Source organism: Apiospora hydei (assembly GCF_038363865.1).
Source record: "Apiospora hydei strain CBS 114990 chromosome Unknown utg000005l_segment0_segment0, whole genome shotgun sequence".
In the NCBI taxonomy this organism is placed as follows: Eukaryota; Fungi; Ascomycota; class Sordariomycetes; order Amphisphaeriales; family Apiosporaceae; genus Apiospora; species Apiospora hydei.
The window spans coordinates 5,146,618-5,161,949 of record NW_027117364.1 but is presented as its reverse complement, the minus strand read 5'-3'; the positions used below and the strand labels follow the sequence as shown (position 1 = coordinate 5,161,949).

General features: G+C 56.4%; 5 protein-coding genes across 5 annotated transcripts; 3 read left to right on the top strand and 2 right to left on the bottom strand.

The window, feature by feature from the left end:
- Positions 1-1,537: 1,537 nt before the first annotated feature.
- Positions 1,538-1,825, top strand: PG997_007136 (RlpA-like double-psi beta-barrel-protein domain-containing protein-containing protein; the record flags this gene model as incomplete). The annotated part of the gene is made up of 1 exon (XM_066811451.1): positions 1,538-1,825. One exon carries the CDS (start codon positions 1,538-1,540, stop codon positions 1,823-1,825), a length of 288 nt encoding a protein of 95 aa, XP_066670374.1.
- Positions 1,826-2,711: 886 nt separating this feature from the next.
- Positions 2,712-3,902, bottom strand: PG997_007135 (ABC1 transport; the record flags this gene model as incomplete). The annotated part of the gene is made up of 3 exons (XM_066811450.1): positions 2,712-2,969; positions 3,030-3,418; positions 3,500-3,902. 3 exons carry the CDS (start codon positions 3,900-3,902, stop codon positions 2,712-2,714), a joined length of 1,050 nt encoding a protein of 349 aa, XP_066670373.1.
- Positions 3,903-5,455: 1,553 nt separating this feature from the next.
- On the top strand, positions 5,456-7,109 carry PG997_007134 (uncharacterized protein; the record flags this gene model as incomplete). The annotated part of the gene is made up of 2 exons (XM_066811449.1): positions 5,456-5,686; positions 5,757-7,109. The coding sequence occupies 2 exons, from the start codon at positions 5,456-5,458 to the stop codon at positions 7,107-7,109; spliced, it is 1,584 nt and encodes a 527-aa protein (XP_066670372.1).
- A 1,702-nt stretch (positions 7,110-8,811) lies between these two features.
- PG997_007133 (uncharacterized protein) lies at positions 8,812-11,612 on the top strand (the record flags this gene model as incomplete). The annotated part of the gene is made up of 3 exons (XM_066811448.1): positions 8,812-9,779; positions 9,831-10,476; positions 10,551-11,612. The coding sequence occupies 3 exons, from the start codon at positions 8,812-8,814 to the stop codon at positions 11,610-11,612; spliced, it is 2,676 nt and encodes an 891-aa protein (XP_066670371.1).
- Positions 11,613-11,925: 313 nt separating this feature from the next.
- On the bottom strand, positions 11,926-12,207 carry PG997_007132 (uncharacterized protein; the record flags this gene model as incomplete). The annotated part of the gene is made up of 2 exons (XM_066811447.1): positions 11,926-12,133; positions 12,194-12,207. 2 exons carry the CDS (start codon positions 12,205-12,207, stop codon positions 11,926-11,928), a joined length of 222 nt encoding a protein of 73 aa, XP_066670370.1.
- Positions 12,208-15,332: the final 3,125 nt, after the last annotated feature.

Genomic DNA, 15,332 nt, shown 5'->3' with positions numbered 1-15,332 from the left:
GCTCGGCCGCAGACCACCTCACCCGTACCCATGGGGAAACTGTCAGAAGAAACGTAAGTGCCACCTTCCTAGGCGGGCATCATGCAAGGGGGACTGACTACATGCACGACAGAGTCTTGGCGGGCGCAATAGATGCTCGCAAATTGCTGCACCCCTGAGCCCCTCGGTATGGTTCCGGCCTAGCGCGTGACCTAAGCCTCACTTGCTCGCTCTCATAGGTCCTTCCTCCTCCAGGGATTCCTATTGGGCCACCGAGGGCCGATGCTATAGAAGGATTCTAGGCGCAAGAAATCACCGGGTCGCTCGTTCGACAATTCCTGCCTGCTCCGTGTAAAAAGAAAGGAAAAGCAAGCAAATGCGACGCTGACGGCTGACCAGGCCTATGGCTGGCTTCTTACTCTGGCCTCGGTCGGGCTCGACCAGTCACAGTCCCGGGGACTCGCAGCCTTACACTTCTTCCTGTCTGTCCTTGAAGTGAATGGTGGCATCACATGAGGTCTGATCATTACCAGAAGAGATCATGGACACTATACCACTTTAGTAGAATAATATTCTCGCAGCTCGGTAACAAATAAAGCCCATGAAGCTCGCTGTATGGTAGGACGTGTTACCATGTTACAGGAACGCTGGCTCCTTCTACCGAGATCCTGCATTTCATGCCGAGTCGGAACAAATGCACGTTTTGCGGCTGTCCGAGCCCGGTACCTGAAACGCGACAGCTATTGATTTGACCATCAGATAAGGCTCAAGCCGCAGCCCGAACCACCCTCATACACGCGGCTCTGCAGCTGCCCAGCCGGGAGGAGCGTTGACAGGTGCACAGAAAAAGCATCGTTCGTTGAGGATCTAGAAGGATCTGAGCCCCGGGTCGGTCAACGGTGATACCTCGGCTGCGACTACCCCTCGCCCCGAACGCCACCCAATTTCGTTACGCAGGTTTGCGTATACCTATAGCAAGTAACGTAACTTCATCATCTGTTCCACCAAATCAGAAACACCTTCATGGCGTGAGTAGCACAGGAGAGTCGGATGATGCTGACCACGCGTGGGTCTGTTCTTCGGTGTAAGACATCTGCTGTCCACCGCTTCTCCTTGTAGGACTATGACTATGACTACGCTCACGACAGACATCATGTATACGCCGTAAGCAAGAAGGCAAGGCTTTGATTCTTCATTTTGGAATGTCGGATCCACGGATGAGGGGATGGCAGTAATGGTCACATGGCGTTGAATGGAAAATTCCAGCAAGCAGAACCGACTCATATCGAGAGATGAAGTGAATATAAAAGCCCATGTCTCCTCCTCCAAAACCATTATTCTTCTCGTTCACCACAGACAACACAGATCAACCACTCCCACACTTACAAACACTTCTTCACTTTGCAAGCTTCTCGCTTCTACCCCGAATCCAACCATCAAAATGCAGTTCTTCACCACCATCCTCCCTGGCCGCCGCCAGCTTCGCCGCCGCCGCCCCTGCCTCTGACAACTCCCCGCCGACGCGCCCAAGCTCGAGGCCCGCGCCTACAGCGGCGACATGACCTACTACACCGCCGGCCTCGGCGCGTGCGGCCAGACCAACAACAACAACGACGCCATCGTCGCGCTCCCCTCGAGCTTCTTCACCGCCGGCAACCCCAACCTGGACCCCGTGTGCAACCGCAACATCCGCATCACCTACCAGGGCAAGTCCAAGACCGCCAAGGTCGTCGACAAGTGCGCGGGCTGCGCCGGCAACAGCATCGACGTCACCCCGTCCGTCTTCACGGCCCTCGTCGGCGGGCTCGGCGCCGGCCGCGTCAAGGTTACTTGGGACTTTGTCTAAACGAGAGGGGCTCAGTTGCTCCGATGGCGAGTCTTTCATGATCTCTACAAACAGGCCTTGAGCTCAGGCATGGTTGCCCACAAGTCAAACGGAGACGAGGAGACCGCAAGCATCAACAGATATTCATTTCGCTGTCTATACATTTCTTCCGCTTCACTCGCACATATTTTGATGATACTGTCACGGGAAGGACGCTTGGACGTTGGGGAGGACGAAAAAGGGGGAAAGCCACCTGGGAGCGGAGTTCTGTCCTGCCCTATGGGAAGTTTTCGGGGGAACTGCTACAAGTTCCCACCACGATCGCTCAAACACGTAAAATTCTTGCTAGCCCATGTCCATAGTCAATCAAAACATCGACAGCTCACTTCTTTTTCATATCCTTAAAGTGCATGTGTGTGGCAGTACAAAGAGGGGAGCTGGTTCCGAACAGATTCCGAAAAGAGGGGCAGCTGTTGGTGACAGGTTCGGTTCCTGACAGGTTCCTACAGAAACCCGAAAACCAGGCTGCAGGTATTGAATGTCTCACCTCAGCTATGGTTCCTGTCAGCAAGGCGGGTGGCTCGGCGCCCGCCGTGCTGACTGCCAACGAACCCATGGGGCCGCTGCTGCTGAATCAGTGCGGATGGGTCGGCATTTCTTTCCCTTTTGGTTGGGCCAGTGGTAAGCTGATGGTAGGCATGTGTACAGATTAGGCCATCGGCATCGTAGCAAGCCTTAGTCAGATATATATGCACCAGAAAATATCCCCATTGGCAACATCGTACGATTTTCGATGCGTATGCGAAAGAAAAAGAAACCCCCGATGCTCAGCAAAGCCCAATGCATGAGAAAAAAGCAAACAGCTACATGGATCTGTCGTATACCTTGCCAGGGAGCCCCTATCTCTTCACGACTCCTTCTCCCGAAAGTAACTCGGCCGCCCGTCCACCTCGACGACCTCCATCCGAGGGTCCTCCTGGAAGTCTCCCATGGGCGCGCTCATCCACTCGCTGTCCGCCATCAGGGCGACGCTGCAGTGCCACGGCGTGGTGAAGCCGGTCTTGGTGTTGAGGAGGCTCATGGAGATCTTGTGCTCCCCCGTGGACTGGTGGATCGAGAGGCGCAGGTGCTTGGGGAAGGCGTGCTTGACGGCGCCAGCGAATGCCTGATTAGTGATCCCCCAGTGTCAGTCTCTTTAACGACGCAGTGTGACAGGCAGACTTACGTAACCCCGGACCAGCATCTCCTTGGCGAGGAACTTGACATCCCTCTTGTACCCGTTGCTCGTCCGGCCCTTGCCTCGGGGGAAGATGTACTTGAGGTCCGACTCGAGAAAGCGCTTGTACCCGCAGTAGGTCAGCCGGGTATCGGTGTTGGTGGCGATCTCGTGATCAATGTCTATGTTATCGTCGCCATACTTGTTCAGCAGGCAGCGGCGGAAGTTGGTGGCGTTGGCGACGTAGCTGATCTCGTTCAGCTGGCCCTTAGGTAGTGGGAACTTGACGAGGTCCTGTAGGCGCGAGAAGTCGATATGGTTGAACCCTTTCTCGGCCGCCATAGCGCGCAGTGCCTCGCCATAGGCCCAAGTGTCGCGGTCGGGTATGCAGAGCAGGTCTGTGTCACGACAAGTGGCTGGTTAGTCGGGCGATCCTGGATAAGACCATCCTTGGGAGTCATGCCGAGAGAAGCACGTACCGTTGTAGACAAGCCCGTCCGAAATGATGAGCAGCTTGGCACCAGGGGCATAAATCTCTCCTATCCGGACGCACATGGTGTTCAGACGGTCGAGGGCCAGCTCCTCGGCCTTGTCCGGCAGGATGCCGAAGACCTTGTACACCTTGTTTGCCGACTTGAACGGGAACGCGGGGAGGCACATCTGCACCGGCTTGCCCGCCGCGACGAAATGGTCAATGACGGAGAGGAACTTGGGGGTGCCCGCGGCCAGCCGGTGCGCGGTGTCGTCAAACTTGTTGGAGGCATAGTCGAAGATGGTGGCGAGTATGGCGGCCGAGACGGGCGAGTGCGGCTGCGGCTGCTGCGCATCCGCGGAAAGGATGGAGGAGGCGCAGTCCGTGCCGCCGTCGGGAACAGACCCCATGATGTGTGGTGTACCCTTGATTCGAGGAAGCGCATTTATCTCTTATCGTGGCGCATGCCGTCGTTTGCTTCTGCTGGGGTCAGGTAAGGTTGCTTAATAACGAAGCGAATGCTACTTGCCTACGTCCCGAGTCTAAGCGGTGCCGAGTGCGAGGCTGAGCGAGCTTGAGCAAAGGCGTGGCGGATCGGAGTTTGCCTTGCCCAGGATGGATGGAGGGGGTTGTTTGGTTAAATGGGAGTTGCATCGGACGCCTCCATCCGTTGTCGCGGTGGGATAGTTCTAGGTAGTCATCCTGACTGGGAATGACGATGAATGGGCATGGATTCTTTTGGAGAGCCTTGTTTGCCCTCCCATCTGCCCGGATGAGTCCCGGGAGAATGATGAAGGGCCTTGTCATGCGATCAACTGATAAGGACAATGACAATAGGGGAAGGCGCCCGTCACATGGACTCTTTGTTCGCTCCTTCCTTTGCTGCATCTGGATGCTCTGGAACTTCTGGGTTTGTCATTCCACGCAGAGATCCTTTGACTCGACTGTTCTATGATGAAGCATAGTATGATAAAGCCTAGTACGGGTAGGCAATACAATTCCAGACAGCCCGGCGCATGCATCGCATCCCACGATGGTTCCTGTGCCAGCTCCGAGACCACTACGACAATCATAGATCGAGATAAACACAATGGAGATCAACCATGCCGACTGCTATTCAACAGTGTCGCCGGCGCCATAATCCCATGCTTCCAAGTCCATGAGGAAGCTACAGATTGATAGAGGAGCAGAGACCGGCCACTGGCTTTGGTAAGAGTGTTCTGTTGTTGATTGAAACCACTGCCTTTTGATGTTTCGAGAGCAGGCTCCCACACCTCACCTGAAAGCGATCCAGAGTTCCAATGCGATATGTTCAATTCTGGCCTTGTCTCTTATCTTCCACCTGGCTGCATTTGGATATCTATTTCAATCGCCGTATCTCGCGACAGGAAGTATGTCACACGGGACCGCCAACGATCAATCTCCTGGACCCCAGCAAGATCATCAGTTTTCACTGCATCTGCCATCTCGAAACGCGCGACTGGCATGTGCATGGGAATTTGGCCAGTCAACTGGTTGGTCATATCTGGAATGCTGGCAACGGCGTCTCAGTGTTGTGCATTCAATGCAACATCATCGTGGCACCCGAAAGAGCCCCTCGCGAGAATACACTTTGAGTGCCTTCCACCAATGGCCTGTGAGACCTCGAACGGATCATTTGCGCAACCAAGAGAACGGCACTCGGGGTCATTCAATGCATCATCTGCTTCTTCTTCTTTTCTAGCAGGTGATCGAGCATATACGGTTCTTGCAGGTGGAGCTCAGTGTCTGCGCTGGCCTCTAACATGGGACACTAAATACGGGCTTACTTGAGCTTGTTGGCGAACACACTTATTATCTTGATGGCGGTCGAGGCCCTCTGGCTCTGGGGGACCTGGATCTCTTGCTAAAACTGACTGACGCAAGGTAGCGGGTTGATTCCTCGACCTCACGCTTTCGCCAGCACCGATTGATCGACGGCATCATGCAGCGCCTGAACCCGTGGGCCAGCGCCGCGGCGCAACCCCCGACGATCGAGACGGACGAGATCTTCCCTTTGCACTTCCTCGATAACAAGATGGGTCAGCTTTTGCTCGTCTTGAGCCAGACGCTGCTGTTCCATTCCGTACTCGATCCGACGAAGCTGCACGATGGCCTCGTCAGGCTGGTCTCGAACGGTGACTGGCGCAAGCTGGGCGGCCGACTCCGCAAGCAGGTAATTGAGAAATCCTTCGTTAATTATCTCGAGCGAGGCTGGCTGACCTCCGAGTTCCTTCATCCTCTAGCCAAATGGGTTACTGGAGCTCCATGTGCCGAGGGAGTTCACGGCCGAGCGTCCCGCGGTCCTCTTCAGCGCCGAAACCTTGGACATGCCCATCAGCGAGCACCCAGTCGGAGGCCGACTTCCACGAGCCGCAGCAGAAACAGAAGAAGAGGGTAGCAGTAGCAGTAGCAGCAGAGGACCGTCTCTGCATCCCGGGTCTACCGAGTTCAAGGAGTTCAGCGTCGGCCCCGGCTGGTGCACCAAGCAGGACGACTATCTCTGCCGCGACAACCCCGTGCTGGGCATCCGCGTCATCGTGTTCGCCGACGCCACCGTCGTGTCGCTCGTGGTGCCCAATGTAGTCGCCGGCGCCTTGGGCTTGCAATCCATCTTCAAAGCCTGGTCGGCGGCGTTGCGTGATGTGAACGCCATCCCGCCGTTACTCGGGGCGCGAGAAGACGTCATCGACAGTATCGGGGGAGAAGGCCAGATGGCGGAGCCGTACGCCCTGCTTCCCAAGGAGTTGAAAGGTTGGGGTTTCGTCAAGTTCATCTCCCGGCTGGTATGGAACATGTTTTGGCGGCCCACGGTCGGCTCGCGCTCCATCTGCCTGCCGCGCCAGTTCGTGTCGCGGCTGCGCGAGCAGTGCATCCGGGAGGCCGAGGCGGCAGCGAACAAGGACGAGGACGGTAAGCCGGTGTTTCTGAGCGACGGGGACGTCCTGACGGCGTGGATCATGCGCTTTGTGGTGCGCGCGCGAGGCGGGACGCGGCCGGCCTTGGCCTCCAACGCCGTCGACTTGGTGGGTCGGATCAAGAGCCTCCGGGATACTGTCGCCGATGGAGGAGTGTATGTGCAGAACCTGGCGGGCGCCGCGTTCACGGACATTGGCGTGGATCTGGCCATTAACAGGCCGCTAGGAGAAGTCGCGCTCGCGATCCGCGGCAGCATCCAGGAGCAGGCCATGGAGGCGCAGATGCGGGCGCTGATCGGCATGTACAAGGCGGACGGGCTCGGGCAGCAGAAATCGCTCTTTGGAGACCCGGACGCGCAGCTGGTGATCTACAGCAACTGGACCATGTTTGACCTGTTCAACGCCTGCGATTTCGGGGCGGCGGTCGTAAAGTCACCGGAAGCAGAGACATCTCCGTCTTCCAAGACTGGCAGCGACAATGACGCCACCACGAACACGCCACCGGGTAAGCCTGCGTACATGCACTTGCGTTCGGTCGAAGACAGTCGGTTCCATAGGGATGCCTTCTTCATCATGGGTAAAGACCTGCAGGGCAATTACTGGACGACGGCCTTCGTCTACCCCGAAGACCTTGCGCCGTTGGAGGAGTACATGGAGCAGACTTGGGAACGAATTAGATAGAAGCAAGGCTGGATTATTTCCAAGATACATCAATGATGCATGCATATGTCAATCAGCAAGCCTCGTCTGCGGTGGTGCCGCTGCAGGCTGTAGTCAGCTACATCGTGCACCTTACGCAGGTTTCGTAAACCTACCGTCCGTTGCACCAAAGAATGATGGAACCTTCAATGGCTGCAGAGCAGTGCTTTTGACTTTGGCTGAGCTGAAGCAACTTCCGATTTGCTTCGAGGCGATCGTTGCTGGACTCAACCCAAAATATAGCGCTCGCACATAATCAGATGAGACATGCATGTTTGTTGGTGTTGTCGGGAAACAGAAGGCTCGCAGCCTGGTCGCAATGAAGAAGTGCTGAGGGATTGCCGAGATGGAGGGGCGTCGGATAGCCTGGCCAGATATCTTGGCCAGGTGTTCGTCGGAGCTGGGATACACCCTCCATCGATTTTCCCAACCCAATTGGCAATGACATCTGCTCTGGAGGAGTGTCAGCTTACTTGAGATGGAGAGGAATAAGATGAAAGCCCCGCTTCTCCCATGTGGCACCTCCGATAGGGAGGGGAGCAAATGACCACACGCAGCCTTACACGATCGCGCTGACTGGACTCAGCTAAACGTTCGATGCCCGCTCCATTGGTAAATGTTACGATGCGACGACACAACTTGGAGTCCTTTCGCTCTTGAATCTAGACTGCGCCAAACGGCTGCAAGCAAACCTCGAATCTCCATCTCACTCTGGTTACAATTTCTGTTCGTCGCTATGTATGTATGTAGATGTCTTGTCCAACTGGACTCTGTCAGCTCCAAGGCCGGCGACAGCTCTCGGTCGGGGTGGTTGGACAAACTTGGGGTTCTGTCCGGGGAAGCACAGCCCCAGCCTGACAGCTTCTAAATTTGTCCCTTGATTACTGACTACCGTAGAAACCCACGAGCAAAGAGAAGATCGGCAAAAGCCAGACCCCATTCCTTCCCGCCTCGGTGTCAGCCGGAGACAACTTCAGCTTCGGGTAGCTAGTGCGTTCAGGATTTGTGCACATTTGGCCAGCTTTTGCCAGCTCTGCCAGCGAGGTGGGTTGGATTGTCGACGCCCATGCGGAGACGGGCACGCATATATCGTATGCAGGCTTGCCAGGCTTGCACCAACATCAAAGGCATTGGCGAATCACGGCTGGCCTCCATCGCCGTCACCGCTCCAGGAGGGTGGTGGGCAAATGGCTGAACACGCACATATGCACACATACACCATGGATTCGAGAACCTCGTACTACACAAGTCGACACGTCCATCTAATCACGAGCTGGAAGATGATGGCGTTGGCTTCTTCTTTCAGTCCCCCTTCCTGCGGATAGTCCCTCCTTCCCTTCCCCCTGACGCAACCCTGCAGAAGAAGGTTGACTTTTGGTAGGAATGCGCCATGGCGGGTTGGAGGAGAAGGTGAAGCTATCTTTTTACCTCTCGCCCTTGATATTAGTTCTGGCTGTGCCCCCTTCCTCGTGGTCGAGTCGAGGTCGAGGGCCCGCTCCCCTGTAGACGTCAGACCCTCGTCAAATCCTACAACCTTCGCAAGTGCTTACACGGTCTCGGGCAGCCGCTGTAGAACTAGATAAAAACCGATCCTCAGCCGCAACGGGTGCTTGCCTGTTTGCCTTGCAAATCAGTCGGTTTTGTTCTTTTCCAATCTGTGCGCAGTCATTCGCGCCGTCATACAATGGCACATGTCGAAGACGGAAACGAGAGGCACAGACAGAGGATGGCGGGGGCTCCAGCAGCAAGTGCAGGCGGGTCCACAGTTCATGCCACCGCTGGAACCCAGGCCTCCCCGCCCCACGGATACCTGTACGCTAGCGACACCAACACCTACAACAACGCCTACAGCAATACAAGGAATCAACAGTATTCGTATGCCTCGCCTGTGTCGCCAGCGCTGCAGTGGGCGCCCGGCGGTGACATTGGGGCTCAGTTCGCGGGTTACAATGGACAGCAGCAGCAACACCACCATGTCTCCCCAGAACTGTCCTCGGCGGGGTTTGGCGGGGTGATGGGTCAACAACAGCAACAAGCATCGTCGACATTCAACAATGGCCAAATCCCAAGATCTGGTACTCGCCCCAAGCCAAGCCCGCTCCAGTTCGAGGACAGCAACCATGACAACATGTACGCATCGCCCGGCCTCTCGACCGGCACCACCTACGCGCCCCTCGGCACCCCCTTCCAGTACAGCCGCGCAGACTCCGAGGCCCGTCTCCTCCGCTCGCAGCAGCACAAGCAAACGCCCTCTACAGGTACCGCACCACCGCCCTACGCCGCCTTCCTCGCGCCGCCCAAGAAATGGTACCAGCTGCGGCAGGCCTGGATCATGTACTTCTTCTTCTCCTTCGGCCTGCTGTGCGCCGCGGGCCACCATCTCTTCTACAAGTCGCTGGACGGGAAGCCGGCCGTCGACCAGCTGACCATGCTGCGCTACGGGACGGCCCTCGCGTTCGCGGCCAAGGCCGGGTTCCTCGCTTGCATCATCACGGCCTTCCGGCAGCGCATCTGGGCCACGGTGCGCAACAAGATCTTGAGTGTGGCCGCCATCGATTCGCTGTTCGCCGCGACCGAGGATGTCGTGGCGCTCTTCAATATCGAGGTTTACAAGAAGGCGAGGATTGCGATGCTTCTGGCCGTGGTTGCTTGGTAGGTCTTGATCACCCGTGTTTTGCCTAGTATTGGACTCACACGTCGCAGGCTCACCCCGATTGTCATCATCCTGACTAGCAACACGCTCGTGGTGAAGATGGCCAATGAGGTTCAAAACACCACATGCCCAGGCATCCGGACGCTCAACTTCTCCCAAGAAGAAACCGAAGACTGGCGCAATCCCACCAAAATCGACAGACTCATTGGGACTTCGCTGAGCACTTGGAACACGACCAAGAATCCGAATATACCGGACGATGCAGAACACTGGTTTGACTACTATACCAAGGGGAGTAGGCAGTTTTCGCAAGTAGCAACGCTTGCCACCTTTTCCCAGCAAGTCATGAGTCCCAACGATGCCGCCGTGGAGATCTGCGGCAACGGCTGGAACTGCACCTACACCATCAACTTCACGGCGCCAGGGTACAAGTGTACCGAGCTGGCCAGTGATGCCGGATCGAAGCCGCGGCTGGGTGAGAACACAGCTCCCTTTGGGATGGAAGTTCTCCTGCCTGCGGGAAACAACAGCTATCAGGTCCACGCAACACTGGGCGAGTACTCCAGTGTTCAGTACGCGCGCGTCGCTCCGGGCGGCATACCGATTGACGCAAACGACACAGTCATCCCCACCAAGGACCTGCCGCCGCATTTGGGCGCCTTTCGCACCGAACCCATCATCTGGCTGGGGTATTCGGTGAGAAAAGACCACGACGCCAAGCCCCCAACAACAATACCGTGCCAGGCTGGAACGAAAGTTTCATCCCCAAGATGTTCGCATGCGAGCACTATGTCGTAGACTACGAGGTGGATTTCAAGTTTGACGGCAAGGAGCAGTCGACCAACGTCACGAAACGGAACTTCCTGCACCCCGTGCTCGACACGGTCTACCAACCAGGCGCCGAGGCCAATGACGGCACCGGCGACAACATCACGGCGCTGCCGGTGGACCGTTATATCGTTCCCACCAATACGGGCCCGTACCGCCTGATGGCCGCCTACCATTCCCTCGGGGCTCACCTGCGCAGCTTCCTCAACGGCACCGTCACCTCGAACCCCGTCAGCAACCCCATCGCCAACTCGGACGTCCTCCAGACGAAGCTGCTGGACCCGAGGAGCGACCTGTTTCCCTACCCGAACCTGCCGGACCTCGTCCAGTCGTTCTACGAAGACATCATTTTGTCGCTCTTCTCCAACCAGCAGTTCCTGGCCGTCGTCTGGGCGAAAAAGCCCGACACCAAGAGCGGCGCCACCACCACGGGCCCCAAGAAGGGACTCGACGGCATCGCCCTGGACAAGGAGGACAAGAACAAATCAGCGAATGTAGACCCTGCCACCTTGTATAACTGCACCAAATCGCGCTACGAGAACCGCTTCAAGTACGTCGATAGCCAGTTGTGGATTGTCTATGCTTGCGCGATATTATGTGCTCTGGTCGCCATGGCGCTGGGCACGGCGGCGGTGCTCGAGAACGAGGGCGTGTTGAGGAATACCAAGTTTTCGAGTATTGTGGCGGCGACGCGGGGGCCCGCCCTGGAGAAGGTGCCGTGGCGCGAGGATAACCACGGGGACATCACGCCCGACGTCAAGAAGATGCGCGTCGGGTACGGGGTCGTGCACCAGTCGTCGCCGCTGAGCGGGGGCGGGGTGACTGGGTTTGGTGGGAGTGACGGGTTGGGTCTCAGCAGTAATGATTATAATCCGAGGAGGAGCGCGATGGTGAGCCCGGAGCTGGTGCAGCAAGGGTTCGGGGAGGAGGTCCGGTACGGATTCGGGCTCGAGGGGGATGTGAGGCAGACGCGGAGGGAGGGGAGCTTGTTCCGGGGGAGGTAAAGGGAGGCCTTCTCCTTGTTATGACGACGACTTGTTTGATTCTGGTATGTAGGGCTTTTCGCGTAGGCGCTTGGGGTTGGTTATACAGCGTGGGGAATCCGGGGATACCATTTGTCGGTCGATTTCCTGATCGTTTACAATTCTAGACGGAAGCAACTTACTTATCAATGGGCTGAGATATTTAATCGGTAATGTTTTCAATACGAGAAGCTTCTTCTACCATGACTACTCAACTTACCTTACCTTGTGTTTACCTACCTCTTCTTACCTCACCTCATCACGTAGCAAGCAAAGAGACGAGCTCTCAGCTCGCTCATAGACCATCGGCGGGGTCTGCGCGCTTGTACGTGCCGGCCTGGAGGATGTTGAGGGACGACCGCATCCAGTCCAGGAGGAGCTGCTGGCACAGCTTGCGGCACGCGTTGCACTGGCCGTAGAAGAACTCTTGGTCGGCGTCGCAGTTGCAGCAGTAGTAAGTGTTGGCCATTGTTGCGGTGGGAGACGGGATAAAATCGATTGCGCTGGTTGGCAAAGAAGTGGACGATAAGAATGTATGATTGATTCATGCGGGGATGGACGACGGACAGGATGCCATCTTGGCTCAGGACTATAACGTTGCTCTTGTCTGACAACGATGGGGTGGAATTGGTGCCTGCTTAGCCGTACAACTTCCGCCAAGACAGTGGCATAGTGCTTCTCTACAATGGGGGCATTTGTTTGATCAAGATGCGTCATTGTGCTGGACAATACCATCATAGACATCATGGGGAGTCATCAAGAAGCCCTTTGTATTAAAGTCGGTTGAATATTGTGTCGGGACGCCCGAAGCGACATCAAACAGACCGCCGTGCTGGATTTGGCCGAGAGCGCATGCAGCATCGTCTGAATGCGGCAAGTAGCACGGGCTCCTTCGGCAAGCAAGAAATACCAAATCCTTCCATTTTTCTTCTTCTACGATGCCGTGGGACTGCATGGAGATCGTACGTCCCGGGAGAGAGGTTGGCAGTGGGCGGTGTCATGGGTGTCTCTGTCCACGGGTGGATTTGCGCGTTCCATCATGGTGTGTTCCCACCGGTTGGTCTGTCGGCCCACCAGCAGACAAGGGAAGGGATCTCGGTTCAGAATCTGGCGGTGATCCGAAAAGATCAGCTTGATGGGGACCTCAGATATCGAGGATCTCAGATATTGATGCCATCGGCATTTCGCAACCTGCGAAGATCAGGTTATTCGGTAGTCCAATCCAATTAGGCCGGGTCTTTCTGGAATGCATCCAGTTCCAACTTCGATTTCAGGGCGGACGGTTCCAGTGGTTCTTGGGCGCCAATGCCAATGGGATGGGCCAAAAGATCAACCGCCAACGGACGGTGCTATTCTTAGCCACAATGTGGCTGGTATTGCCCACCACCACTACCGCTAAAAAGTGCCCGACAAGTGCACCAAGATCTGCCAGAACTCGGCCTGACTTCATGCGTTACCCGGCCGCGGCAAGGTGCAACCTTCCACCGCAATCAGGTCCCATCTAGATAGCTTCGGCTGCTGTGCGACATCACCCCTTATTTGTGCTGCCCAAATGCGCTTACATCAAAAAGCAATGGCTGGTTCTCGTGACGATCAGGTCAGTGCCCGACTGCCAATGAAAGCGATGAGGTGGCCGTCGTCTCTTCGCATAATCGCATCTCCCCCTCACCACTACGCCTCTTCCGTTTCCGACTGGCTGGCAGGTCGGCAAGCAAGGTTTCGGCCAGTCCTGGCTCTCCATTGACCGTTGGGTCGCAAGACAGCGGCTGAGTTATGACAGATGGATTCAATTGAGCCATCAACGAAGCAGGTAAGCAGACCAAGTGGTCTGTCTCGTCACTCTCGTGTCCGATAGCCCGTCGGTCTTGCTCCTTTCGTCATCGCTCAAGCTGCGAGGGACGAGTGCAAGAAGAGCAAGAGGTGGGCAGGAGCCACTCGTAAGCTGTCGCTTCATCCATCGCTTGCATCGTCAGCCCCGACGGCTTGCCCTCACCTTGTCTCCCCGCCGTCAATAGGAAGCGATGCCACGGGCAGGCGGTGGGGTTTCTTACCGCTGCTAAGGCGCTGGCTGGTTTTTTTTAAACCACAAGCGCGGTCAACACACTGGCAACTGCGCCAGAGAGATTCCCGAGGTCCTCTTCTGGTCCTCTTCTGGTCCTCCCAAGCCTCCCCAAGCCCCGCCGAATCCAATGGCCACGATAGGCACCACTTGTCTCCAGTCGCGGGACCTGGTCGCTCTTCTTTTTTTTTCTCGTTCCTCAATCGAGTTGGAGCCAAGATTGGCAGACTTGCAATGCGCACCGACCTGCGACCCGGGCATGCCCGCAAGACCCGTCACCCGTCACTCGTCCCGTCCTCCCCCGCCGCTACCTACCTGGTTTGGACGTCTGGCGGTGGGCGATCTCCCTCTTTTTGTCCAACCTTCGTGTCTTCCCCCTTGCCCATCGCATGGTAAATCCTGCAATCAGCCATTTGATCCTCTCGGCTGCTTACTTAGCTTCTTAGCTCGGCAACGGTCGGTCCCCGTCCGCCCCCCTTTCACCGCACACTGTACTGAGGTAGATGCGTGAAAGCGCGCGCGATTTTTTACTCCTTCTCCCTTCCTTCCTTGCAGCAGGGCGAATCAAGGACCCTTGCAAGTCGCGACCACCTCCATCCGCCTTACACCACTGCCCCCTTTTTCAGGTGTCGATGTCAATGCAATCGTGAGTGGTGGTCTGCTGCCCTCGCTCTATTTCCGGGAGGGTGTGTTTGTGTGTGTGTGGTGATGGTGGCGGTGGTGTGCTTTGCTTGCTTGCTTGCTGCTGCTTGCATTGAGATCCAACCAGCGCCGTGTCGGCAATCGGATGAGGACAACAACGCAGCGCCGATTCGATGTGTGTGTGTGCATTGCATGTGCTCGTGGTGATTGTGAGGGTTGGTCGGGTCATGCATACGATATACGCTCCATCACATCATACTGCGTCTGGTCACACAGTCACAGACACAAATCCGGGGGAGGTTGAAACCTGATTGCACTGATGCGCTCTAAACGTGACTGCCCTGCTCCCGCTTCCTGTACACTCGACGTATGTTTGCCCTACTTTCGCTTCTTGATCTTGTCTGTTATGCGTACGTAGAACACACACGTTCCATCCGGCTTCCTCACGCTGGTGGTGCCGGCCAACCGCTGCAACTAGGCCTGACCAGTTGGCTGGCAACCAATCACCGCGGGGTCCCCAATTGGAAACGGCCTCTGAATGGGCGGTTGAATGAAACAACATGCTGCTGCTCCCTAGCAAAGTAGCACTGTACAGCTAAAGCAGTGTCCCTTTCTCTTACTGGCTTGCTCTGCGGCAGCATATCACATCATGGAAGCAGAGCGGGAGGCATTAAGTAAGAGGCACCCTCCCGCATTGTCGTGGCATGTCCGACTCTCTCCATAACTTTTTACATGTGTTATACTGTCGGCAAACCGTGAGGGTCATATCTTGGAAGATCAAAGCTGCTGCTCCATTGTAACCACCCCACCGTCCCGTAGGGCGATGAGAGCCTCCTTTTAGTAGCATCCCCAGTTCCCAGTCCTCCGACACTTCAGAGGCTTCCTTGCAGCGTTCACCGCCAGGTCGCACGCGCATACACACGACGCTTTGGTGGCTGGTCTTTGGTCTCAGCGTTCGCTTTAATAAACCGCCCTACCTCGGTCGCATCGCATCGCATTCG